This window comes from Blennius ocellaris (genome assembly GCF_963422515.1).
Source record: "Blennius ocellaris genome assembly, contig: SCAFFOLD_134, whole genome shotgun sequence".
In the NCBI taxonomy this organism is placed as follows: Eukaryota; Metazoa; Chordata; class Actinopteri; order Blenniiformes; family Blenniidae; genus Blennius; species Blennius ocellaris.
In genome coordinates this window covers 74,967-99,437 of record NW_027662008.1, presented here as the reverse complement: position 1 = coordinate 99,437, position 24,471 = coordinate 74,967, and the positions used below count along the sequence as shown (strand labels likewise).

The window sequence follows — 24,471 nt, the reverse complement described above, 5'->3', positions numbered from 1 at the left end:
CCTCCGTCCTGCTCCACCAGCCCTGTCCTGCTCCACCAGCCCCCATCCTGCTCCACCAGCCCCGTCCTGCTCCACCAGCCTCCATCCTTCCTGCTCCACCAGCCCCGTCCTGCTCCACCCGCCTCCATCCTGCTCCACCAGCCCCGTCCTGCTCCACCCGCCTCCCTCCTGCTCCACCATCCTCCCTCCTGCTCCCCCAGCCTCCCTCCTGCTCCACCATCCTCCATCCTGCTCCCCCAGCCTCCCTCCTGCTCCACCAGCCTCCCTCCTGCTCCCCCAGCCTCCCTCCTGCTCCACCATCCTCCATCCTGCTCCCCCAGCCTCCCTCCTGCTCCACCAGCCTCCCTCCTGCTCCACCGTCCTCCCTCCTGCTCCACCAGCCTCCCTCCTGCTCCACCAGCCTCCCCCCTGCTCCACCGTCCTCCCTCCTGCTCCACCATCCTCCCTCCTGCTCCACCATCCTCCCTCCTGCTCCACCGTCCTCCCTCCTGCTCCACCAGCCTCCCCCCTGCTCCACCGTCCTCCCTCCTGCTCCACCATCCTCCCTCCTGCTCCACCATCCTCCCCCCTGCTCCACCATCCTCCCTCCTGCTCCACCGTCCTCCCTCCTGCTCCACCAGCGCCCCTCCTGCTCCACCATCCTCCCTCCTGCTCCACCAGCGCCCCTCCTGCTCCACCATCCTCCCTCCTGCTCCACCAGCGCCCCTCCTGCTCCACCATCCTCCCTCCTGCTCCCCCAGCCTCCCTCCTGCTCCACCAGCCTCCCCCCTGCTCCACCAGCCTCCCTCCTGCTCCACCAGCCTCCCCCCTGCTCCACCAGCCTCCCCCCTGCTCCACCGTCCTCCCTCCTGCTCCCCCAGCCTCCCTCCTGCTCCACCAGCCTCCCTCCTGCTCCCCCTGCCTCCCTCCTGCTCCACCCGCCTCCGCCCTCAGTGAACCCTGCGGTGGTTCCCGCTGCAGCGTCCCTCTAATCTCATAAACTACGACCCAGCCTTTAATTTGAGGCATTAAACCGTCTTTAAAAAAAACCTCCTCCGTCTCCTCGCCGGGTATTTCTGTCATCAAATGTTAAGAAGTGACATAAAGAAAGACCGGCGGCGCCGAATTGACCTTTTTTTTTTTTTTTTAACGCCGTAAAAAAATCTGACATCTAATATTAAATGTCTTTAATAAACGCGTCCAGACGGAGGTTTGTCCTCCGGTCGTCTCGTCGTCCAAAAATCCGCATTGAGAAAGAAAAAAAAAAGACCTTAAATTGTCTATTTCAGGACCAAACCTCAGTAACGTAGAGTTTAGCGGTAGTTGGACAGATGTTGCAGGTCGCGGCTGAACATCTGACATGTTTCATGATTTATGGTGATTCAACCCTTTGGGTGGTGTTCCTCCACTCGGAGATTCATGTCCTCCTCCTCTGTTCTTGTCCTCCACCTCCTCCGCCCCTCCACCCCCCCAGAGCCGGGCGTCTGCACCGTGTTCGGAGACCCCCACTACAACACCTTCGACGGCCGGACCTTCAACTTCCAGGGAACCTGCCAGTACGTCCTGACCAGGGACTGTGGTGGCGCCCCCTCTGGTGGAGCCGGGAACCACGGCCCCCAGCCCAGCTTCACGGTACCACGCTCCGAGGAGGACCTCACTCTATCCATCACTCTATCTATCACTCTATCCATCACTCTATCCATCACTCTATCCATCGCTCTATCATCCATCGCTCTATCACTCTATCTATCACTCCATCATCCATCACTCTATCATCTATCACTCCATCATCGATCACTCCATCATCTATCACTCTATCACTCATCATCTTCCATCTCTCCATCCTCCATCACTCACTCCATCATCCATCATCATCACTCCATCATCCATCACTCTATCACTCCATCATCCATCACTCTATCATCCATCACTCCATCACCATCACTCCATCATCATCACTCTATCACTCCATCATCCATCACTCCATCACCATCACTCCATCATCATCACTCCATCACTCCATCATCCATCATCATCACTCCATCATCCATCACTCCATCACCATCACTCCATCATCATCACTCTATCACTCCATCATCCATCACTCCATCACCATCACTCCATCATCATCACTCCATCACTCCATCATCCATCATCATCACTCCATCATCCATCACTCCATAATCCATCACTCCTTCATCTTTAGAGGTGATGGGCGTCTTTAGGAAAGAGGGGTGGAGGACTAATGGGCTGAAGGACTAATCGGGTGGAGGACTAGTTGAGTGGAGAACTAATCGGGTGGAGGACTAGTTGAGTGGAGAACTAATTGGGTGGAGGACTAGTCGGGTGGAGGGCTAGTCGGGTGGAGGGCTAGTCGGGTGGAGGGCTAGTCGGGTGGAGGACTAGTCGGGTGGAGGACTAATGGGGTGGTGTTGCTGCAGAGGGTCTGGCGTCCCGGCGGTGACGAGTCTCTCCTTCCCCTTCCAGGTCCTGGTGAAGAACGACGCCCGGCGGACCCGGTCCTTCTCCTGGACTCAGTCTGTGGAGGTCCGTCTGGGCGGCCTGGTCCTCGGCCTGCACCAACACCTGACGGTGCGGCGGAACGGCAGCCGCATCGCGCTGCCCTACCACGGCCCCGGCGTACACATCGACCTGGACGGATACCTGCTCAAGCTCACCACCATCGCAGGTGGAGCACCGCTGCTCACGCTAATGCTAGCGCTAGTGCTAATGTTAGTGCTAATGCTAATGCTAGTGCTAGTACTAATGTCACTGCTAATGCTAGTGCCAATGTCAGTGCTAATGGTAGTGCTAATGCGAGTGCTAGTACTGTTAGTGCTAATGCTAGTGCTAGTGCTAATGTTAGTGCCAATGTTAGTGCTAATGCGAGTGCTATTACTGTTAGTGCTAATGCTAGTGCTAGTGCTAATATTAGTGCCAATGTTAGTGCTTATGCGAGTGCTAGTGTTATTGTTAGTGGTAGTGCTAATATTAGTGCAAATGCTAGTACTAATATTAGTGCTAATGCTAGTGGTAGTGCTAATGCTAGTGCTAATGCTAATGCTAGTGCTAAAGTGAGCCCATGTCTTGTTTCAAGTGTTTGTATCAGATGCAGAATTAGAATCCGACACTATTTTACCCCGGAAAATCCAGTGATATATTAAGTGATATATATATATATAATGTTAATTTTACTACTTTTTTGGCACCAGTCGAGGCGCAGATGAACAATTCATTCACGGGTCAAATACGAAGGATAAAGTTTCTTCACGAGCTCTTGGTTGAATTAAACCCTAAAAATGTTTCATTCTGCTAAGATCAATTCTCGATTGAACTTCGGGTTCGCGGGCGTAAGAACTGCCGCGGACTCCTCCCGTTTCACCGCAGCTTCTGATCTGCAGGTCTGGAGATCACCTGGGACGGCGACAGCTTCGTGGAGGTGGTGGCCGCCCCCCACCTGCGCGGGCGCCTCTGCGGCCTGTGCGGCAACTACAACGGCCACAAGCGCGACGACACCATGGGCGGCGACGGCCAGTTCCGCTTCGACGTGGACGAGTTCGCCGAGTCGTGGCGGGTGGAGGGCAACGAGGTGTGCGCCGCCCAGCAGCACCCGGCCCGCCGGCCCACGTCCTTCCTGTGCCCCGGCAGCGTGAAGGTGAAGTTCCGGGCGCACCGCGAGTGCCAGAAGATCAAGTCCTGGGAGTTCCAGCGGTGCCACCGCGTCCTCGACTTCGCCGCTTTCTACAGGTGAAGCAGCCCAAGCTCGCCACCGTCGCAGGTGGAGCACCGCTGCTCACGCTAATGCTAGTGCTAGTGCTAATCCTAGTGCTAGCGCCAATGCTAGTGCTAGTGCTAATGTTAGTGCTAATCCTAATGCTAGTGCCAATGCAAGTGCTAATGCTAGTGCTAGTACTAACGTTAGTGCCAATGCTAGTGCTAATGTTAATGCTATTGCTAGTACTAATGTTAGTGCTAATATTAATGGTAGTGCTAGTACTAATGTTAGTGCTAATGTTAATGCTATTGCTAGTACGAATGTTAGTGCTAATGTTAATGGTAGTGTTAGTGCTAATGTTAATGCTAGTGCTAGTACTAATGTTAGTACCAATGTTAGTGCTAATGTTAATGCTATTGCTAGTACGAATGTTAGTGCTAATGTTAGTGCTAGTGCTAGTAAAGAAGCCGAGTTCCGGTTTGTCGACACTGAGCCGGAGACGCTCCACTGCCGGAGGACACCGTCACCACCACCATCACCACCCTCCTGGGTCAGACACTAACCAAACGCTGCCCCCTGCAGGTCGTGTGTGACGGACATGTGCGAGTGCCCGGTGCATAAAAACTGCTTCTGCGAGTCGTTCATCGCCTACAGTCGGGCCTGCGAGAGGGAGGGGGCGCCGGTGCCCTGGAGGCCGGACTCCGTCTGTGTGGGTGAGTGACGGAGGCGCAGAGCCTCCACCCTGGGCCAGAGAGGGGGGGGGGGGGGGGGGGCGCTCCGGACCGGATCAGGGTTCTGGTGTCGGAGCGGTTCACAACAGAAAAAACAAACTCATCAACTTCAGGATTCATTTAAAGGAGTAATATATATATATATATATATATATATATATTCATTCATATTTATTCATATACTTATCTACTTATATATTTACTTATTTGCTGACTTATTTAGTTATCTATTTATTTATTTATTTATTCATCCATTCCTATATTTATTTTCTTAATTACTTATTCATCTATTTATTTATTTGCTTACTTATTTATTCATATATTTACGTACTTATTTATTTATATATTTGCTTATTTATTTATCTACATTCACTTATTTAGCTGTTTATTTATTTGCCGACTTATTTAGTTATCTATTCATTTATGTATCTATTTATTTATGTAGAATTAATTCATTGTTATTGTTAATTAATTAATTCGCATATTAAATCAATCTAAATTACTGATTTTTACTGGTCCACTTAAAGACAGGGTTAGGGTTAGGGTTAGGGGGAGGGGGTATTTATTTATGTGCGACGAAGGTCAGTGTGACCGTCTGATGACCGTGTGGCTCTCTCCCCTCCCCTCCCTACCCTACCCCCCCCCCTTTGCAGCCACGCAGTGTAAACACGACGCGGTGTACGACACCTGCGGCCCCGGCTGCACCAAGACCTGCGACAACTGGAACGAGATCGGGCCGTGCCCGCGGCCCTGCGTGGCCGGCTGCCACTGCCCCGCCAACCTGGTGCTGTTCCAGGGCCGCTGCATCAAGCCCACCGCCTGCCCCGGCCGGTGACCCTCGTGACCCCGGGCGGGGGAGGAGGGTCGGCGTCGCGAACGGGGGGGTGGGGTGGTCCGGGTCCGCGAGACGCCGATGGCGTCTCGCGGACCCGGACCACCCCACCCCCCGTTCGCGACGCCGAGGTGCAGAGGAAGTTTCTCAGGGTCCAAAGCAGGTGTGATTCTATCCGCCGCCACTGGGGGGCGCCAACGTTTCTGCCTCAAGAGAGGGAGGAGGAGAGAGGAAGAGACTTGAAATCCTCCCAGAAACCTCAGGGGGGGGGGGGGGGGGCGCCAGTTTGGAGGTTTCGGTCGGTGTGGGGGGGTCGTTGGAGGATTTTGGTTCGTCTGAACCTCTGAAACACTAAAAGGGACAAACTGGACGTTTTTGGAAAACGAGACTCTCTGGTGCATCAAATCAAACCCTCGGTTTCCGTCACGTCATACTGTAAGCTCGCCAGATAACATTATTATTATTATTAATTATTATAATTATTATTATTATTAATATTATTTGTCGTTGAAGTTGTTAATTTATATATCAGTCGGTCGTCACGTCGTAGCAGGAGCCAGAATCACGAATATAATTGAATACAAATGATTTTTTTTTTTTTTTTTTTTTTTTTTTCTTTAAAGGGAAACAAGAAGCTATTTATGTGTGTTTGTCTGTTTGTGTCGCCGTGTGAAGAGAAGTGACGGAACGTTCTGTATCGCGGCACAAACTCTAACAAAGTGTTCCTGAGGGACTCGTCTCGTCACAGGAACCGATCTGTTCCCCCCCCCCCCTGCGGAACACTTTCCTTCAAAATAAAATCACTTGAGTCGGAACGTCAATGAGACGAAACGAGGTGAAGCTGTTTTCAGTGTGGTGGTGGAGGTGGAGGTGGTGATGGAGGAGGAGGTGGAGGTGGAGGTCCGGGCAGTTTGCTTCTTCTTCCTTCATGTTTCATGGATTTTCTCCCACAACGATAAAAAGAAAAATGTGTTTGAGGTTAATTAGTGACTCTGAAGTCGTCTGTGTGTGTGTGTGTGTGTGTGTGTGTGTGTGTGTGTGTGTGTGTGTGTGTGTGTGTGTGTGTGTGTGTGTGTGTGTGTGTGTGTGTGTGTGTGTGTGTGAGAGTGAGGAGTGTGTGTGTAAGCGTAAGTCTGTGTGAGTGTGTGTGTGTGTGTGTGTAAGCGTAAGTCTGTGTGAGTCTGTGTGTGTGTAAGCGTAAGTCTGTGTGTGTGTGTGTGTGTGTGAGAGTGAGGAGTGTGTGTGTAAGCGTAAGTCTGTGTGAGTGTGTGTGTGTGTAAGCGTAAGTCTGTGTGAGTCTGTGTGTGTGTGTGAGTGAGGAGTGTGTGTGTGTGTGTGTGTGTGTGTGTAAGCGTAAGTCTGTGTGTGTGAGTGTGTGTGTGAGTGAGCAGTGTGTGTGTGAGTGAGGAGTGTGTGTGAGAGAGTGAATGTGTGCGTGTGTGTGTGTGAGCGTAAGTCTGTGAGTGAGGAGTGTGTGTGTGTGTGTGTGAGAGAGTGAGTGTGAGTGTAAGTCTGTGTGTGTGAGTGAGGATTGTGTATGTGTGTGTTTGTGAGTGTGAGAGAGTGAGTGAGTGTGTGTGTGTGTGTGTGTGAGTGAGGAGTGAGTGTGTGTGTGTGTGTGTGCGTGAGTGAGGAGTGAGTGTGTGTGTGTGTGTGCGTGAGTGAGGAGTGAGTGTGTGTGTGTGTGTCCAGGGTGAAGATGGAAAAACGGAAATCAGTAGTACAAAAGAGGTAAATATTGAAAACTGTTGGATAAAACTAAATATTAGTGCTGTCAAAAAAAAACATTTATTAATTGATTTGAAACATTTTATTCGTTTAAAAAATGTTAACGTAATTAACGCAGCGTTGTTTACTTCCGGTTTTGTTTATTCCGGTTTTAACCCCTACCGGATGTGCAGCACCGTTACAACGGAGCGTCACATCCGGTACCGACTGAAAGTCGCGAGTTTTACTTTGAAAAGCCGGAGTGATTCCGCAGCAAAACGCCAGGTTGCCATGTTGGCTGACCGGGAGCCAACTAACTACTGGAAACTGGAGGAAATGCTTGCAGGTAAAATACTAATTTCTCTCTTTCTGTCTCTCCTCTATATTATGTGTCTGGATGTGTTTATTAATTAATTTATATTTGTATTATTCTGCTGATCTTGGAGAGAAACGGTTTCACCCAAAGCTAAAAGGACGTCATAAAAATAGCCTTTTAATTTAAACATAGTCTCAGTGTGCTGAGTCGACATTAATTCTCTAGTTTTCCTTCAATAAATCTCATTAAAGCTTCGGTCTTCAAGAGAAAAACGATGCGATTAATCACAATTAACTACAGAAAATTGTGCAGTTAGTTTTGTTTTTTTTAATCGATTGACAGCACTAATAAATGTATATCAATATATATATATATATATATGCAATGGTCACAATAAGGGAAAGAAACTTGCAGTTGTAGAACTTTAATACACGTCAGGTTTGTACAAACAAACAGCTTGAAACTCTAAAACACTGAATTCAACATGATCACAATGTTAAAGTGGTGCAGTTTCACTTTAGACTGGCGAGGAATTCAAACCACAAATACTCGAGTAGTAGTAATACTCGAGTATTAATACCCCGGTGGATGAGAGTGACGTCACAACCTACGATCACGTCGATCTGGTTTATGATGTAGGAACTAAGTTGGTCGGGATTCCAGCGATTGGGTCGCGTTTCAAACGCGACGTTTCACAGGTTCACTTGTTTGTGTTGTTGTTGTTGTTGTTGTGGGTGGAGCTGAAAATGGACTAAACAGCCTCAGTCAGCCGGTGAAAACGGCGCTTCTCGCTTCACGACCATAGATATACAACAGTAAAAGACACGCCGCCATCTTGGATAGGTCTCCCGCCATCTTGGATAGGTCTCCCGTTGGAGCTAAACGTTAAAGATCCAGGCGAGAAGAGCCACAAAAACAGTCGTAGCTCGCTCGCTAGTCCAGGTAGCAACACAAGTCATACCTCATTTTAAAGCTGAGGAGAAGCTCTATCATGTGGAAACCTCATGGGAAAAATATTGGGAGGGGGTGTAGAGCTTTTCCTCAGCTTTAAAATGAGGTATGACTTGTGTTGCTACCTGGACTAGCGAGCGAGCTACGACTGTTTATGTGGATTTTCTAGCCGGGATCTTTATGTTTATCTCCAGAGGGAGACCTATCCAAGATGGCGGCGCTGTAGGAACGTCACAGGCATCTAGTGTTGTATATCTATGGTTCAAACAACGATTGCGCTGAAAACAAAACTTTATCTGCATCTCGAGAATCAGAAAATCGTCACAAAGTTTACCGTTTTTATCCGTTTTGGGGTTTTTGGTTTTTTTTAAACAACATAAACTAAAACGATTCCGATCTTCATCGGGATGTTTATAAACTGAAAAAAGCGGGAAAACAAAATCCGATACGTTTCCCTTTATATTCAACTTTTCTATTGAGTCGTCCAGTGAACAGACCGTCACCACACACACACACACACACACACACACACACACACACACACACACACACACACACACACACAGATTCCTGCTCTTTGGCATTTTCACAATAGCGACACGTTAATTTCCACCCTGTGAGGTCTGAGGCAAAAGTTTGATATGAAAAATATCCACGTTTAATAATAGGAAAATAAATCACGACGGAGGAATTTCTTTCTTTGATCTGGCTTTTGTGCGCAAATACATTATTGGATTGTGGAGAAATCAAAGCGTTTTATTCCAGTTTCTCATCGTACCGCATGATGATGTTTATAAGACGACCGCAGAAATCAGACGATCTCTTTTTGTGGGGTTTTTTTGGTGTCGTCTGACGATTGGAGGCTCAGAATGTGAAGAAAAAGATGAACTGTGAGGAAAAGTGGAACATTTACAGCCTGAAATATCCGACATTGTCGCTGTAAGTCAGTAAATTAACTTAATTGTGCTGCTTCAGCTCCACTGGCGTAGAAATTTACATTCATTTGATTGTAAAGCGTCAATCTGTGTTTCTTTACGTTTTACTGCCCCCTGGTGGTGAGAAACGCAAACAGGCTAAAACTAACCTACTAACTAAGTAAACTTCACAGAAAATTTAAAATCAGGTGAAAGCTTTTTGTATTTTCTCTTTAAAACTTTGAAACTCTGTTTTTCTAAAATCATCAAACCTAAATCTATAAAAAAAACCAAACAAAACTATTCACTCGAGCACAAAATGCAGAAATCAGATCATTTACAGACATTTCATTGTATTTTGCTTCTTTAAAACGAAGCAAAATGTTGAAATTGGACACTGAAAATGTTCTAATTGTGTTTTGTTTTTTTTACTTCCAGGTTTGTTATTTAATAGTTAATAATTCAGCCTGTTTTCCGGTTTTAAACCCTCTAACTTTAAAAACTAAAACGTAAATGTCATGAACTCAGAACTTCTTCTACGTTTGACGATTCTCATTCGCGGGATGTTTCTAAGAAAACCAAACTAATGGAGCAGCGACTCCCAATAAAGGGAAATATTGAGAAGCTGCTCGTCTCGCTACCAAAACAAAACAAAGTGATGAAGATAAAAGTCGCTGCTTTAAGTACAGAAAATATGTCTGTGAACTCTAATATAGATTCGTCCAAACATCTCGAGTAACGTCTTCCTCTTTCTTCCTCTTCCTTCCTCTTTCTTCCTCTTTCTGACGTTTTTGGCTTCACAACAACAAAATATACATCTAATAGAAAAAAATACTCTCAAAGTTCAAAGGCCGGCCGGAAACAAGAGGATGAGATGAAGAGAGAGAAACTGAGGAGGAGGAGTGGGGGAGGAAGAGGAGGAGGGGGGAGGAGGAAGAGGAGGAGGGGGGAGGAGGAAGAGGAGGAGGGGGGAGGAGGAAGAGGAGGGGAACGAGGGAGGAAGGGGGAGGAAGGGGGAGGGAGGGGGAGGGAGGAAGAGGAGGAGGAGGAAGGGGAGGGAGGAGGAGGAGAGGAAGGGGAGGGAGGAAAGAGGAAGAGCAGGAGGAGGAAGGAGGAGGAGGAAGAGCAGGAGGGAGGAGGAGGAGGAGGAGGAAGGGGAGGGAGGAGGAGGAGGAGGGAGGAGGAGGAAGAGCAGGAGGGAGGAGAGGGAGGAAGAGGAGGAGGAGCAGGAGGGAGGAGAGGGAGGAGGAGGAGGAGGAGGAGGAGGAAGAGCAGGATGGAGGAGAGGGAGGAAGAGGAGGAGGAGGAGGGAGGAGGAGGAAGAGCAGGATGGAGGAGAGGGAGGAAGAGCAGGATGGAGGAGAGGGAGGAAGAGGAGGAGGAAGAGCAGGAGGGAGGAGAGGGAGGAGGAGAAGCAGCAGGATGGAGGAGAGGGAGGAAGAGGAGGAGGAGCAGGAGGGAGGAGAGGGAGGAGGAGGAGCAGCAGGATGGAGGAGAGGGAGGAAGAGGAGGAGGAGGAGCAGGAGGGAGGAGAGGGAGGAGGAGAAGCAGCAGGATGGAGGAGAGGGAGGAAGAGGAGGAGGAGGAGCAGGAGGGAGGAGAGGGAGGAGGAGCAGCAGACCCAGAGTCTTCAGTCGTCGTCACTGTCGCTCCCCGACTCGCTGAGCTGCAGGTCGTTTCCTGAGAACCAGAGAGAGACGAGGCCAGTGAATCGTCTTCCTGACCTCTGACCTCTGACCTCTGACCTCTGACCTCCATGTTCCTCTCGGCCATGTTGTTGCGTGTATTTAAACATAGAGCAGTGTGGCGGCGCGGCGAGTCCAGATACTCACGCAGTGTGTTCATCAGCTGGTTGTTGCCCTGCTGCCGGTCAGACGCCCCGTTGGCGTTGGGCTGGCGGCCGGGCGATGCCTGGCCCGGCGGCCGCGGGGCGTCGCGCTCGCCGTCGCTGCTGCTGTCGTCGCCGCTGCCCGACGCGCTGGCCGAGTCGGAGGAGCTGCTGCCGCTGCTGCTCATCTGCTCGATGATCTCCACCTCCGCACGCAGCTCTGGGGGGAGTCGGAGGCCGTCAGGACCCAGGGCTCCACCCTCGTCTCCCCCGTCTGTCCCTCGTCTCCCCTCTTCGTCCCTCGTCTCCCCTCTTCATCCCTCGTCTCCCCTCTTATCCCCTCGTCTCCCCCGTCTCCCCACTTCGTCCCTCGTCTCCCCTCTTTGTCCCTCGTCTCCCCACTTCGTCCCTCGTCTCCCCTCTTCGTCCCTGGTCTCCCCACTTCGTCCCTCCTCTCCCCACTTCGTCCCTGGTCTCCCCACTTCGTCCCTCGTCTCCCCACTTCGTCCCTCGTCTCCCCTCTTCGTCCCTCGTCTCCCCTCTTCGTCCCTCCTCTCCCCTCTTCGTCCCTCCTCTCCCCTCTTCGTCCCTCGTCTCCCCCGTTTGTCCCTCTTATCCCCTCTTCGTCCCTGGTCTCTCCTCTTCGTCCCTCGTCTCCCCACTTCGTCCCTCGTCTCCCATCTTCGTCCCTCGTCTCCCCCATTTGTCCCTCTTATCCCCACTTCATCCCTCCTCTCCCCTCTTTGTCCCTCGTCTCCCCCATTTGTCCCCCTTATCCCCACTTCGTCCTTCGTCTCCCCTCTTCGTCCCTCGTCTCCCCTCTTCGTCCCTCATTTCCCCACTTCGTCCCTCGTCTCCCCTCTTCGTCCCTCGTCTCCCCTCTTCATCCCTCGTCTCCCCCGTTTGTCCCTCTTATCCCCTCTTCGTCCCTGGTCTCTCCTCTTCGTCCCTCGTCTCCCCACTTCGTCCCTCGTCTCCCATCTTCGTCCCTCGTCTCCCCCATTTGTCCCTCTTATCCCCACTTCATCCCTCCTCTCCCCTCTTTGTCCCTCGTCTCCCCCATTTGTCCCCCTTATCCCCACTTCGTCCCTCATCTCCCCGCTTCGTCCTTCGTCTCCCCTCTTCGTCCCTCGTCTCCCCTCTTCGTCCCTCATTTCCCCACTTCGTCCCTCGTCTCCCCTCTTCGTCCCTCGTCTCCCCTCTTCGTCCCTCATCTCCCCACTTCGTCCCTCGTCTCCCCACTTCGTCCCTCGTCTCCCCCGTTTGTCCCTCTTATCCCCACTTCGTCCCTCCTCTCCCCACTTCGTCCCTAGTCTCCCCACTTCGTCCCTCATCTCCCCTCTTCGTCCCTCGTCTCCCCCGTTTGTCCCCCTTATCCCCACTTCGTCCCTCCTCTCCCCTCTTCGTCCCTCGTCTCCCCTCTTCGTCCCTCGTCTCCCCTCTTCGTCCCTCGTCTCCCCTCTTCGTCCCTCGTCTCCCCCGTTTGTCCCCCTTATCCCCACTTCGTCCCTCATCTCCCCTCTTCGTCCCTCGTCTCCCCCGTTTGTCCCCCTTATCCCCACTTCGTCCCTCGTCTCCCCTCTTCGTCCCTCATCTCCCCTCTTCGTCCCTCGTCTCCCCTCTTCGTCCCTCGTCTCCCCCGTTTGTCCCCCTTATCCCCACTTCGTCCCTCATCTCCCCTCTTCGTCCCTCGTCTCCCCCGTTTGTCCCCCTTATCCCCACTTCGTCCCTCGTCTCCCCTCTTCGTCCCTCATCTCCCCTCTTCGTCCCTCGTCTCCCCTCTTCGTCCCTCGTCTCCCCTCTTCGTCCCTCGTCTCCCCACTTCGTCCCTCGTCTCCCCCGTTTGTCCCCCTTATCCCCACTTCGTCCCTCATCTCCCCTCTTCGTCCCTCGTCTCCCCCGTTTGTCCCCCTTATCCCCACTTCGTCCCTCGTCTCCCCTCTTCGTCCCTTGTCTCCCCTCTTCGTCCCTCGTCTCCCCTCTTCGTCCCTCGTCTCCCCCGTTTGTCCCCCTTATCCCCTCTTCGTCCCTCGTCTCCCCTCTTCGTCCCTCATTTCCCCACTTCGTCCCTCGTCTCCCCTCTTCGTCCCTCGTCTCCCCTCTTCGTCCCTCATCTCCCCACTTCGTCCCTCGTCTCCCCACTTCGTCCCTCGTCTCCCCCGTTTGTCCCTCTTATCCCCACTTCGTCCCTCCTCTCCCCACTTCGTCCCTAGTCTCCCCACTTCGTCCCTCATCTCCCCTCTTCGTCCCTCGTCTCCCCCGTTTGTCCCCCTTATCCCCACTTCGTCCCTCCTCTCCCCTCTTCGTCCCTCGTCTCCCCTCTTCGTCCCTCGTCTCCCCTCTTCGTCCCTCGTCTCCCCCGTTTGTCCCCCTTATCCCCACTTCGTCCCTCATCTCCCCTCTTCGTCCCTCGTCTCCCCCGTTTGTCCCCCTTATCCCCACTTCGTCCCTCGTCTCCCCTCTTCGTCCCTCATCTCCCCTCTTCGTCCCTCGTCTCCCCTCTTCGTCCCTCGTCTCCCCCGTTTGTCCCCCTTATCCCCACTTCGTCCCTCATCTCCCCTCTTCGTCCCTCGTCTCCCCCGTTTGTCCCCCTTATCCCCACTTCGTCCCTCGTCTCCCCTCTTCGTCCCTCATCTCCCCTCTTCGTCCCTCGTCTCCCCTCTTCGTCCCTCGTCTCCCCACTTCGTCCCTCGTCTCCCCCGTTTGTCCCCCTTATCCCCACTTCGTCCCTCATCTCCCCTCTTCGTCCCTCGTCTCCCCCGTTTGTCCCCCTTATCCCCACTTCGTCCCTCGTCTCCCCTCTTCGTCCCTCATCTCCCCTCTTCGTCCCTCGTCTCCCCTCTTCGTCCCTCGTCTCCCCCGTTTGTCCCCCTTATCCCCACTTCGTCCCTCATCTCCCCTCTTCGTCCCTCGTCTCCCCCGTTTGTCCCCCTTATCCCCACTTCGTCCCTCGTCTCCCCTCTTCGTCCCTCATCTCCCCTCTTCGTCCCTCGTCTCCCCTCTTCGTCCCTCGTCTCCCCACTTCGTCCCTCGTCTCCCCCGTTTGTCCCCCTTATCCCCACTTCGTCCCTCATCTCCCCTCTTCGTCCCTCGTCTCCCCCGTTTGTCCCCCTTATCCCCACTTCGTCCCTCGTCTCCCCTCTTCGTCCCTTGTCTCCCCTCTTCGTCCCTCGTCTCCCCTCTTCGTCCCTCGTCTCCCCCGTTTGTCCCCCTTATCCCCACTTCGTCCCTCATCTCCCCACTTCGTCCCTCATCTCCCCTCTTCGTCCCTCATCTCCCCTCTTCGTCCCTCGTCTCCCCTCTTCGTCCCTCATCTCCCCCGTTTGTCCCCCTTATCCCCACTTCGTCCCTCATCTCCCCTCTTCGTCCCTCGTCTCCCCTCTTCGTCCCTCGTCTCCCCACTTCGTCCCTCGTCTCCCCACTTCGTCCCTCGTCTCCCCTCTTCGTCCCTCGTCTCCCCCGTTTGTCCCCCTTATCCCCTCTTCGTCCCTCGTCTCCCCCGTTTGTCCCCCTTATCCCCACTTCGTCCCTCGTCTCCCCTCTTCGTCCCTCGTCTCCCCTCTTCGTCCCTCGTCTCCCCTCTTCGTCCCTCGTCTCCCCCGTTTGTCCCCCTTAACCCCACTTCGTCCCTCATCTCCCCTCTTCGTCCCTCGTCTCCCCTCTTCGTCCCTCGTCTCCCCTCTCCGTCCCTCATTTGCTTTAAACAATCTTCTTGGTATGCCACTCCGTCCCTTTGTCCTCGCGGCCACTCGTCCTCCCGCTCACCTCTCTTGATGTCGTCGAGCTGAGGCTCCGGGGACGGATTGTCCTTGGACGGGGACGGGGACGTCTTGACGCCGGCCCCGGGTTTGGTCGGGGCCCGGAACTGAGAGGCGGCCTGGCCGGACCGAACCGACTGCTGCTCGATACGAGCCTGGATCTTACTGCTGCCCTCCGCCCTGGACACACACACACACACACACACACACACACACACACACAGCTGTGACGCTTGAGTTACAGACGATGAGACAGGACAGCGTCCCCCCCCCCCCCCGTCCCTCACCTGGTCTTCTTCACCTGGATGCTGCTGCTCAGCTTCTCCAGGACGAACTCCCCGGTGTCGTGGTTGATGATGAGGACGCAGTCCTTCTGGTACGGCCGCTTGTTTCCCTTGAACACCGTCATCGGCGGCGTGGAGCCCTGAGAGAGGAACGGGGGAAATTAAAAAAACAACCCACCAAATCTTATGTGGGTTTCTGCTCGTCACTGGAAGAGCAGCGGGGGTTTTTTGTCTCCGGGACAGACTCACGGGGATGTGAGGCAGCGTGATGGTGACCTCGTCCCCCTTGCCGACCTGCAGCTCGCCCTCGCAGCTCGTGTCGATCGACGCCGGCTTGAAGTCGTCTGGGGAGGACGAGCGTGAAAGTCAAGTTGTGGACGTGCGACGACTTGACTCCGGCTCATGATCGCAGTCACATTCGCTCTCACAGTGTGTTGCAGAGTAATCATGTATAAATACTCTTCACCACTAGAGGGCAGCACAGAACTTTGCCGGTGAAATGTAAAGTGACAGACGTCAGTGTGGTTCATCTCCACCTCCTGCTACCATCTTGTATCAAAGTACTGTGTCAGTGACAGTGATGGAGAAGTTTTTGAAAACCAGGATCTCAGCTCTTCATCCATCAGGTCCAGGTTTCACACTGAGGGAGGCACTATTAAAAAAAGTCCTTGCTTTCTGGATTTACTGGATTCCTGTTGATAAAACTTTGATGAGAAAGACTTTATATTGTTAATAGAGGCTACAGACTTTAACATTTTAACATTTTCAGGTCGAGGTGTGACTCCAGAGTTTTCTAAAGAAAAAAGTGTGTCTTGGCTCAAAAAGGTTGAAAAACACTGATGGAACTGAATTTTCACCCCGTTAAAGCACATTAATGGCACTTAGTCCATTAAATGTAATATAATGTAAATAATGTACATCCTAGCAATAGCAACTTCACACTGTTCCCTATTTATTATTTATATATGTGAGTGTGTATGTGTACATAATATCTGATACTTCTTCTGGTTAGATGCTAAACATTTCGTTGCACTTGCAATGACAATAAAGTTTAATCTAATCTAATCTAATGATGGTGATAGAAATGTGTTTTATTTCAGTCAATATAAATGTTTCGTCTACGACAGTCTTTGCTGTGTTTTGGTTAATTTCATTCTTTTGCGAGCCTCAACGAGTCTCTTTAGTCTTGGATATATCAACATATTTAGGTTTTATACTCTGTCTTATTGATATTTAACTTTCTATTCTATTTATTCTGGAGCAAGGCTACAAGGAATTTCCCCCCTGGGCGTAATAAGGTCATTCTTTTCTATTCTAAACTCAAGAAGTGTGTGAATAACACAACGACATGTAAGGAAGTTGTATTTACCTGTTTATAACTCAGGGCAGCAGAATTGTGTAAATTAAAAAAAAGATCTAGGAGGATATGCAGAATGCTGATTTAGATGTTGAGAAAAAATTTTAAAAGCTGTAAAATACAAATAAAACCCCACGAATGTGACTCGGAGAGACTGATTGTATTTCTAAAACCTCCTTGATCCTGATAATTGGTTGTTACGTAAGACGGGATTCCAGCGCACGTGAGCAGAACGAACACCCTCTTCCTTCCACCTGCTGCAGAAGCTTTGTAGTTTTAGTTTCTAAAGGGTTTCAGCTCGGTTCTCTACACTCACATCTGATGGTGTGAAAAGAGGATTTTGGCCTCTTCTCGAAGCTTTCCCCGAGCTTCAACACATGCTCCTCTTTGTCCAGCAGCGGGTTGCTGCTCCCGTTCATTTCGGCTGCGTTCCTCTGAAACACCTTATAATTCCATTTATCTTAAAGGGGGACGAACAGTCGAGGCAACCAGAGAAACTTTACAGGAATAAAGAAGCTAAATAATCAAGACAAAGTTGGCTGTATGCGGCTAACCATTAGCAAAACAACTGTGACGTCATCAAAATACGCCTACTTCCGCCGGTGGTTTAGAAATAACGAGAATAGATAATATAGTTTTTTTTTTAAATAAACACCAAAAATCGTTCATAGCTTATACTATTTTCCAAGTACCATATTTGGATTTATTCAATAATAAGTAATTATTTTGGCTGTATGCGGCTAACCATTCGCAAAACAAATGTGACGTCATCAATATACGCCTACTTCCGCCGGTGGTTTAGAAATAACGAGAATAGATGCTATAATTTTTTTTAAATAAACACCAAAAATCGTTCATAGCTTCTATTATATTCCAAGTACCATATTTGGATTTATTCAATAATAAGTAATTATTTTGGCTGTATGCGGCTAACCATTAGCAAAACAACTGTGACGTCATCAAAATACGCCTACTTCCGCCGGTGGTTTAGAAATAACGAGAATAGATCATATAATTTTTTATTTAAATAAACACCAAAAATCGTTTATAGCTTAGATTATATTCCAAGTACCATATTTGTATTTATTCAATAATAAGTAATTATTTTACTTATTTTGCAAAGTCGATTTTCAACTCGGAACTGAGTTACAAAGCAGGGGATGGATTTAAGTGACGGACAGCAGGAAGGCGACGCGAGTTCATGCGTTTCTTCTGTTTGTTTTGTTGTTGTTTTTTTAAACTTTTGTATAAAATAAGTTGACACAGTTTGTGTCATGTCAACAGTTTTGCGTTGGGAGACACATCCGGCTCGGGAGTTTAAAAGCAGCATGTCGAAGAGCGAAAACGCGCGTGATTTAGAGAATCCGCCGCAGCTTTCTGGGGAATCGGAGCCGAAAGGAGAAGAAATGTCCTCGTGTGTCCCGGGACAAGATCACGTTTCTGCTCTTCCCAGACTTCTAACCCGCGACGAGCCGCAGACACTCGGCACGGAAGGGAATTTGGTCTCGGACTTCAAACAGCTGAAGCTGGAGAAAGAAGCGCAGAAAAACTGGGACCTGTTTTACAAAAGAAACGCCACGAACTTCTTTAAGGACCGACACTGGACCGACAGGGAGTTCGAGGAGCTGCGAGCCCGCAGGGAGGTGAGGAGGAGACGGGAGACCCTTCCCCCAGTCTGCCGCGTCTTTACCACAGGTCAAAAACCATAAAAACAACCCGAACCAAACCACGTGAGCATCTTTCAGAGACTCCAAGTTACTCATAGAATTGATAATATAGGTATAGATTAGTGTTTTTCAACCTCTGGTGTTTCCTCCAGATCTCGTCAGGCGAGTCGTGGGAAATCATGTATAAATACTCTTCACCACTAGATGGCAGCACAGAACTTTGTCGGTGAAATGGAAACTGACAGACGTCAGTCTGGTTAATCTCCAGAGAAAGATTAAAAGAAAAAAGTGTGTCTTGGCTCAAAAAAGGTTGAAAAACACTGAAATAGATAAACAATAGTCTCCAGCCTATTCCCTTTCCTGAATCGTTTAAAGTCAAGTTTGTATTTGTATGATTTGAATTATGACCGGAAATAAAGCATCCATTCATTCATCATGTTTTATAATTTTTTTAATAATTAATTTCTCAGCAATTTTGACCAGTGAGGAAAATGTGGACTTGGTTTCTGCATGACGGAATGAAGTCCACATTTATTTTGTCTCTCCATGCAGACATAAGACAAAAAAAAGAAAGTAGATAAACTTAAAATATTAAGTAGTTACGTTAAATCATCGATTCAGCAGGACGATGACACTTTTGATTGAAGCTCCAGAAGGAAAAGATGCAGGACTGTTGATATGGTGACTTAATGACTTAATGGCTGCCCGTCCCTCTGGTGTCCTGCTCGTCCCTCTGGTGTCCTGCCCGTCCCTCTGGTGTCCTGCCCGTCCCTCTGCTGTCCTGCCCGTCCCTCTGGTGTCCTGCCCGTCCCTCTGGTGTCCTGCTTGTCCCTCTGGTGTCCTGCTTGTCCCTCTGGTGTCCTGCTCGTCCCTCTGGTGTCCTGCTCATCCTCTGGTGTCCCTCTGGTGTCCTGCTCGTCCCTCTGGTGTCCTGCTCGTCTCTCTGGTGTCCCTCTGGTGTCCCTCTGGTGTCCTGCTCGTCCCTCTGGTGTCCTGCTCGTCCCTCTGGTGTCCTGCTCGTCTCTCTGGTGTCCCTCTGGTGTCCTGCTCGTCCCTCTGGTGTCCTGCTCGTCCCTCTGGTGTCCTGCTTGTCCCTCTGGTGTCCCTCTGGTGTCCTGCTCGTCCCTCTGGTGTCCTGCTTGTCCCTCTGGTGTCCCTCTGGTGTCCTGCTTGTCCCTCTGGTGTCCTGCTCGTCCCTCTGGTGTCCTGCTCATCCTCTGGTGTCCCTCTGGTGTCCTGCTCGTCCCTCTGGTGTCCTGCTCGTCCCTCTGGTGTCCCTCTGGTGTCCTGCTCGTCCCTCTGGTGTCCCTCTGGTGTTCCTCTGGTGTCCTGCTCGTCCCTCTGGTGTCCCTCTGGTGTCCTGCTCGTCCCTCTGGTGTCCCTCTGGTGTCCTGCTCGTCCCTCTGGTGTCCTGCTCGTCCCTCTGGTGTCCTGCCCGTCCCTCTGGCGTCCTGCCCGTCCCTCTGGTGTCCCTCTGGTGTCCCTCTGGTGTCCTGCTGTGCAGTCCCAGTCCCAGACCCTGGTTCTGCTGGAGGCCGGCTGCGGGGTTGGAAACTGTCTCTTCCCTCTGCTGGAGGACGACCGGAGTCTCTTCGTCTACGCCTGCGACTTCTCGCCGAGGGCCGTGGAGTTCGTCAAAGTAAGACGTCCGTCTGTCCCTCTACACTTTTTAACAATCTGGTTCAAAAGACTGGCGATCGTCACACATTCAGAGGAAAAGAAAAACTCTTATTCTTTGGCTTTTACCTCAGCGTGAGACTCGTACTCAACTTTTTTTTAAATTGTTTTAATGTTTTTACGTTGCCTCTTATATTTTCATTTCAACGTACAGCACTTTGCCTCAGCGACGGCTGCTTAAAGCAGCTTTATCAATAAAGTTGAGTTGAGTTCATCTTGAGAGAAATCTGATCTTGAACATTTTTTCGATAGAGGACAGGAGGAAAAATACAAAAATGTTCCACGGATTAATCTGTGAGTTGTTGTCTGTGGCTCCCGGAGCAGCGGAACCCCGGTACTGCCCCCGGCGCTGCCGCGCCTTCCAGTGCGACCTTACCGCAGACCGTCTGACGGACGACGTCCCCGCGGGAAGCGTGGACGTCGTCACGCTCGTCTTCGTCCTGTCGGCCGTCCATCCGGACAAGATGAGCCTGGTGGTGAAGAACCTGTACCAGGTGAGGGCGGGGCGGGGGGGGGCGGAGCTCAGAGGTTCACCACCAGGGGGGGGGGGGGGGGGGGGGAGCCCCCTGATTGGTTGGATTCTCTCTCTTATTTTTTCTTCTGCGGAATCGGTTGGTGTGCTTCTGTACTTTCAACTCGTTGCCTCGCTTCGACCTCGCCGCTCTAAGGAACGTTGCAGGAAATCGTTCCTCCCCAGTAAGGCGACGGAGCGGCAGGGAGGCCGTCACCACGGCAACATTGCCGTCACCACGGCAACAAGACTTTTGAACTCTTCTACCTCCGTCAGAGCCCAATTTTTTTTAATTCTCGATGCGCTAAAAAAAAAAAGACTGCAGACATGGGATACATTGTGGCGGCCGTTATAATCCAGGCCTCTCACCCAGAGGATTATGGGGAAAAGGGGGCGGGGTTTGAGTTCTCCCGTGCCCGGGGCTGATGCGGTCACGTCGGGGTCACCGATGTGAAAGTCGCACATAAATAAATACATAGATCGATAAATAAATAAATAAGTAGAGTCATCAAGTATTTCGTTCACTCGTTATTTTCTTGATATTTACTTATTTTAGAACAAAATTACCTGATTTCATTGTTACTTTTAGGTTGTTTACATGATTTCTAATTACATTTTTGAATTTATTTATATTTGTGTACTGATCGTTTTATAAAAAAAATTTTCATTTGAATAAATAATTAAATGAATGAATAAATAGATAAATAAGTAAGCAAATAGATAAATAAATAAATACGTCGCGGTCACATTGGCAGGACGAAGGATGAGGCAGAGCTGAATCTTGGAACACGTCTTTATTTCGTAACTCACAGAACTCGACTGGAAAAGCCCGCAACAGCGCGGGAGAACTCAATCCCCGCCCCTTTTCCCATAATCCTCTGGGTGAGAGGCCTGGATTATAACAGCCCGCCACAATATTGTCAAAAGAGCAACTTCATTTCTGTGATTGTCCTCGCGGCTCAAATGCACAGAAACAATTCCTAATCAAAGAGGAAGTGGGGATTTTGAGTTTGCCAAATTCAAATAGTTTTCACTTTCTTGATTTCAACCGTTAAACTCATTTCGTCCACCCACCGGGACTAAATTACATTGATACTTATATTATATCATATATTTCATATTTCATATGGCATATTGCATGTACATATACATATATTTATAAATGTGCAAGTACACTATTACTATTGGTATTATTATTATTATTATTACTGATATATATATATATTGTTATTTTATTGCTACCATATTGTTATTGTTATATTATTGCTACCATTATTAGTAGTACTATACACAAGTATTATACACTATTACACATTGTTATTATGTGTATTATTGTTATTATTATTATATAATACCTACTTCTAATGGCTCTGCCACTGAACCTTACTATTTATTGATCTTGCTTTGATCTCCTGATTATTTCTAAGTGCCCATGTTCCGTTCTGTGTTTTACTTTGTCTTATACCCAGATATTTTTATATTTTTATTTCTAACTTTTATTTCTATTCTACTGTATTTTATAATATTCGTATGTACCAGATTGCTGCAACAACACAATTTCCCTTCGGGGATGAATAAAGTAATTATCTATCTTGCGTGTGGCGTTCAGGTGCTGAAGCCCGGCGGCGTGGTTCTGTTCAGGGACTACGGGCTGAACGACCACGCCATGCTGAGGTTCAAACCCTCCAGCAAGCTGGCGGAGAACTTCTACGTCCGCCAGGACGGCACCCGGTCCTACTTTTTCTCCAGAGGTCAGTGAATTTAGGGCTGCGTCTCAATTCTCCCCCCTTTAGCCCTTCATCTTACCCCTTCATCTTACCCCTTCATCTTACCCCTTCATCTTACCCCTTCATCTTACCCCTACCCCTCTGAGGGGCGAGGGGAAGGGCTATTCACCCCTCTAAACGGAGCGTTTCCAGATACACACTCTAAACAGAGGGGTAGGAAGACGTGGCATGGAAAAAAATAGTAATGGGTCTCGAAAGTGACGCATTTACGCATTTTTTAAATTGTTGTTGTTTTTTTAAAAAGATAAATTCGAGTTTCAATTTAATTTCGGATTTTTTTTATTCTCACTGGACTAAAAAAGTAACTGCAGACATCGGATATATTGTCAAAAGAGCAGCTTTATTTCTGTGATTGTCCTCGCGGCTCAAACGCATAGAAACAATTCCTAATTAAAAAGGAAGTGGGGATTTAGAATTTTCAAAATTAAAATAATTTTCACTTTTTTGATTTCAACCATTAAACTCTTTTGTTGTCGAATCTTTGTTTAGTTTTTTTGAAAACATATTTCTCATTATAAGGCGCCGGGATCCTTCTTCCTGTTAAAGTCAGTGTTTGCCCTCAGAGTTCCTGGCCCGGCTGTTCCAGGGTTGCGGGTTCCAATCCGCCGCTAACGACTACGTCCAGAGAGAAACCGTCAACAAGAAGGAGGGACTGAGCGTCTCCAGAGTTTTCCTGCAGAGCAAGTTCACCAGACCCCCTGCCGCTCCGTCACCAGGCCTCCCTGCCGCTCCGTCACCAGGCCTCCCTGCCGCTCCGGTACCAGGCCTCCCTGCCGCTCCGGTACCAGGCCTCCCTGCCGCTCCGGTACCAGACCTCCCTGCCGCTCCGTCGCCAGGCCTCCCTGCCGCTCCGTCGCCAGGCCTCCCTGCCGCTCCGTCGCCAGGCCTCCCTTCTGCTCCGTCGCCAGGCCTCCCTTCTGCTCCGTCGCCAGGCCTCCCTGCTCCTCCGCCGCCAGGCCTCCCTGCTCCTCCGCCGCCAGGCCTCGCTGCCGCTCCGTCGCCAGGCCTCCCTTCTGCTCCGTCACCAGGCCTCCCTGCCGCTCCATCGCCAGGCCTCCCTTCTGCTCCGTCGCCAGGCCTCCCTGCTCCTCCGCCGCCAGGCCTCCCTGCTCCTCCGCCGCCAGGCCTCGCTGCCGCTCCGTCGCCAGGCCTCCCTGCCGCTCCGTCGCCAGGCCTCCCTGCTGCTCCGTCACCAGACCTCCCTTCTGCTCCGTCGCCAGGCCTCCCTGCTGCTCCGTCACCAGACCTCCCTTCTGCTCCGTCGCCAGGCCTCCCTGCTCCTCCGTCACCAGACCTCCCTTCTGCTCCGTCGCCAGGCCTCCCTGCTCCTCCGTCACCAGACCTCCCTGCCGCGCCGTCACCAGACCCCTCGGTGAGTTGAACGCTGACAAACCGTGACGGAGACGGAGACCCTCAGCCTCCGCCCGGCGCTCCGACCGCTTCACCCTGAAGCTTCAGACTCCGGCGGAACTTTTATAAAAAAAAAATAATAATCTGGAAAAAGGACGAGACGTTTTCACGCCTTTATTTAAGTCGCGACGACGGAAGTTTTCATCCAGAGAAACTTTGGACTTTGAACTTGAGCCGCTTCCATTCAGGTGAACAAGAGACACACACACACACACACACACACACACACACACGGTTTAAACTGCATCATTTCCTATGAATGGAGTTTGTTTGTTTAGTTTTTTTGCATAAACACATTTTTATCACCATGATTGATTGTTTCTCTTCCTTATTTCCTGTTCGGCAAATACAAATTATCTCTATTATTTATATATTTATTTATAAAGTTACACTTTCAGTATCGGGTGTTAATAAATGAGACGGAAAGAGAAAAAAAACCTTTATAAATGTTTGTTTAGTCCAAACCGGCAGCTTAATGTGCCGCCTTGATGACTCCTGATGTGTTTCAATCAGAACAAACAACAACAACAACAACAACGGCCAGCGAAGCAGAAGAGAGGATGAAGGAAAGAACGAGAGTCGTGACTCGTCACTGTGACTTCCTGTCGCTCTGGTTTCCTCCCTCGGCCACAAATACAAACTGACGACTGACGGTTCAAGTCCCGCGATGAGAATCGGCTCAATGAGACCGGAAAGATTTTTAACGAGTCCATTTCTCTGGTTTTTTCACCACAATGTTGTTCCAAGGCTTGTTTTTTTTAGGTGTTTGGAGGTTAAAAAATCTAAAAAAAACTCTGCGTTTACAGAAAAGCTGCAGCTAATTTTATCTGCCGACGGTCGAGGCGGCGAGTCACACTTTTTTTTTTTCTTGTCTTTTTTTCTGCAGACGCTTTTTACGTCGCAGGTTTGGTTTGTTTTCTCTGCAACAAACGAGTTCCTCTCTTCTCTTAGCGCCCAGACGTTTAACAGGAGGCTGCATATTTCTCAACTGCGTTTATCATTTTTACATATATAATTTTTTTTTTTTTTTTATATATATTATTTTTA

At 50.1% G+C, this 24,471-nt stretch overlaps 3 protein-coding genes across 3 annotated transcripts; 2 read left to right on the top strand and 1 right to left on the bottom strand.

Moving 5' to 3' along the window:
• Window positions 1-1,453: 1,453 nt before the first annotated feature.
• On the top strand, window positions 1,454-5,260 carry bmper (BMP binding endothelial regulator; the record flags this gene model as incomplete). Its single annotated transcript, XM_080521902.1, has 5 exons — window positions 1,454-1,611; window positions 2,467-2,668; window positions 3,381-3,726; window positions 4,277-4,407; window positions 5,079-5,260. Coding segments are annotated over 5 exons (1,019 nt in total), but the record flags the coding sequence as incomplete, so codon positions are not given.
• A 5,051-nt stretch (window positions 5,261-10,311) lies between these two features.
• eaf1 (ELL associated factor 1) lies at window positions 10,312-16,930 on the bottom strand. The gene is made up of 6 exons (XM_080521904.1): window positions 16,689-16,930; window positions 15,265-15,359; window positions 15,019-15,155; window positions 14,739-14,911; window positions 10,978-11,193; window positions 10,312-10,825 (listed from the first exon to the last, which is right to left on the bottom strand). Exons 1-6 carry the CDS (start codon window positions 16,789-16,791, stop codon window positions 10,776-10,778), a joined length of 774 nt encoding a protein of 257 aa, XP_080378030.1. The 5' UTR covers window positions 16,792-16,930; the 3' UTR covers window positions 10,312-10,775.
• A 771-nt stretch (window positions 16,931-17,701) lies between these two features.
• Window positions 17,702-23,622, top strand: LOC308148441 (tRNA N(3)-cytidine methyltransferase METTL6-like). Its single transcript, XM_080521906.1, is given in 6 exon segments — window positions 17,702-18,015; window positions 19,544-19,678; window positions 20,041-20,047; window positions 20,050-20,210; window positions 21,837-21,978; window positions 22,578-23,622. Coding segments are annotated over 6 exon segments (1,500 nt in total). The 5' UTR covers window positions 17,702-17,778; the 3' UTR covers window positions 23,396-23,622.
• Window positions 23,623-24,471: the final 849 nt, after the last annotated feature.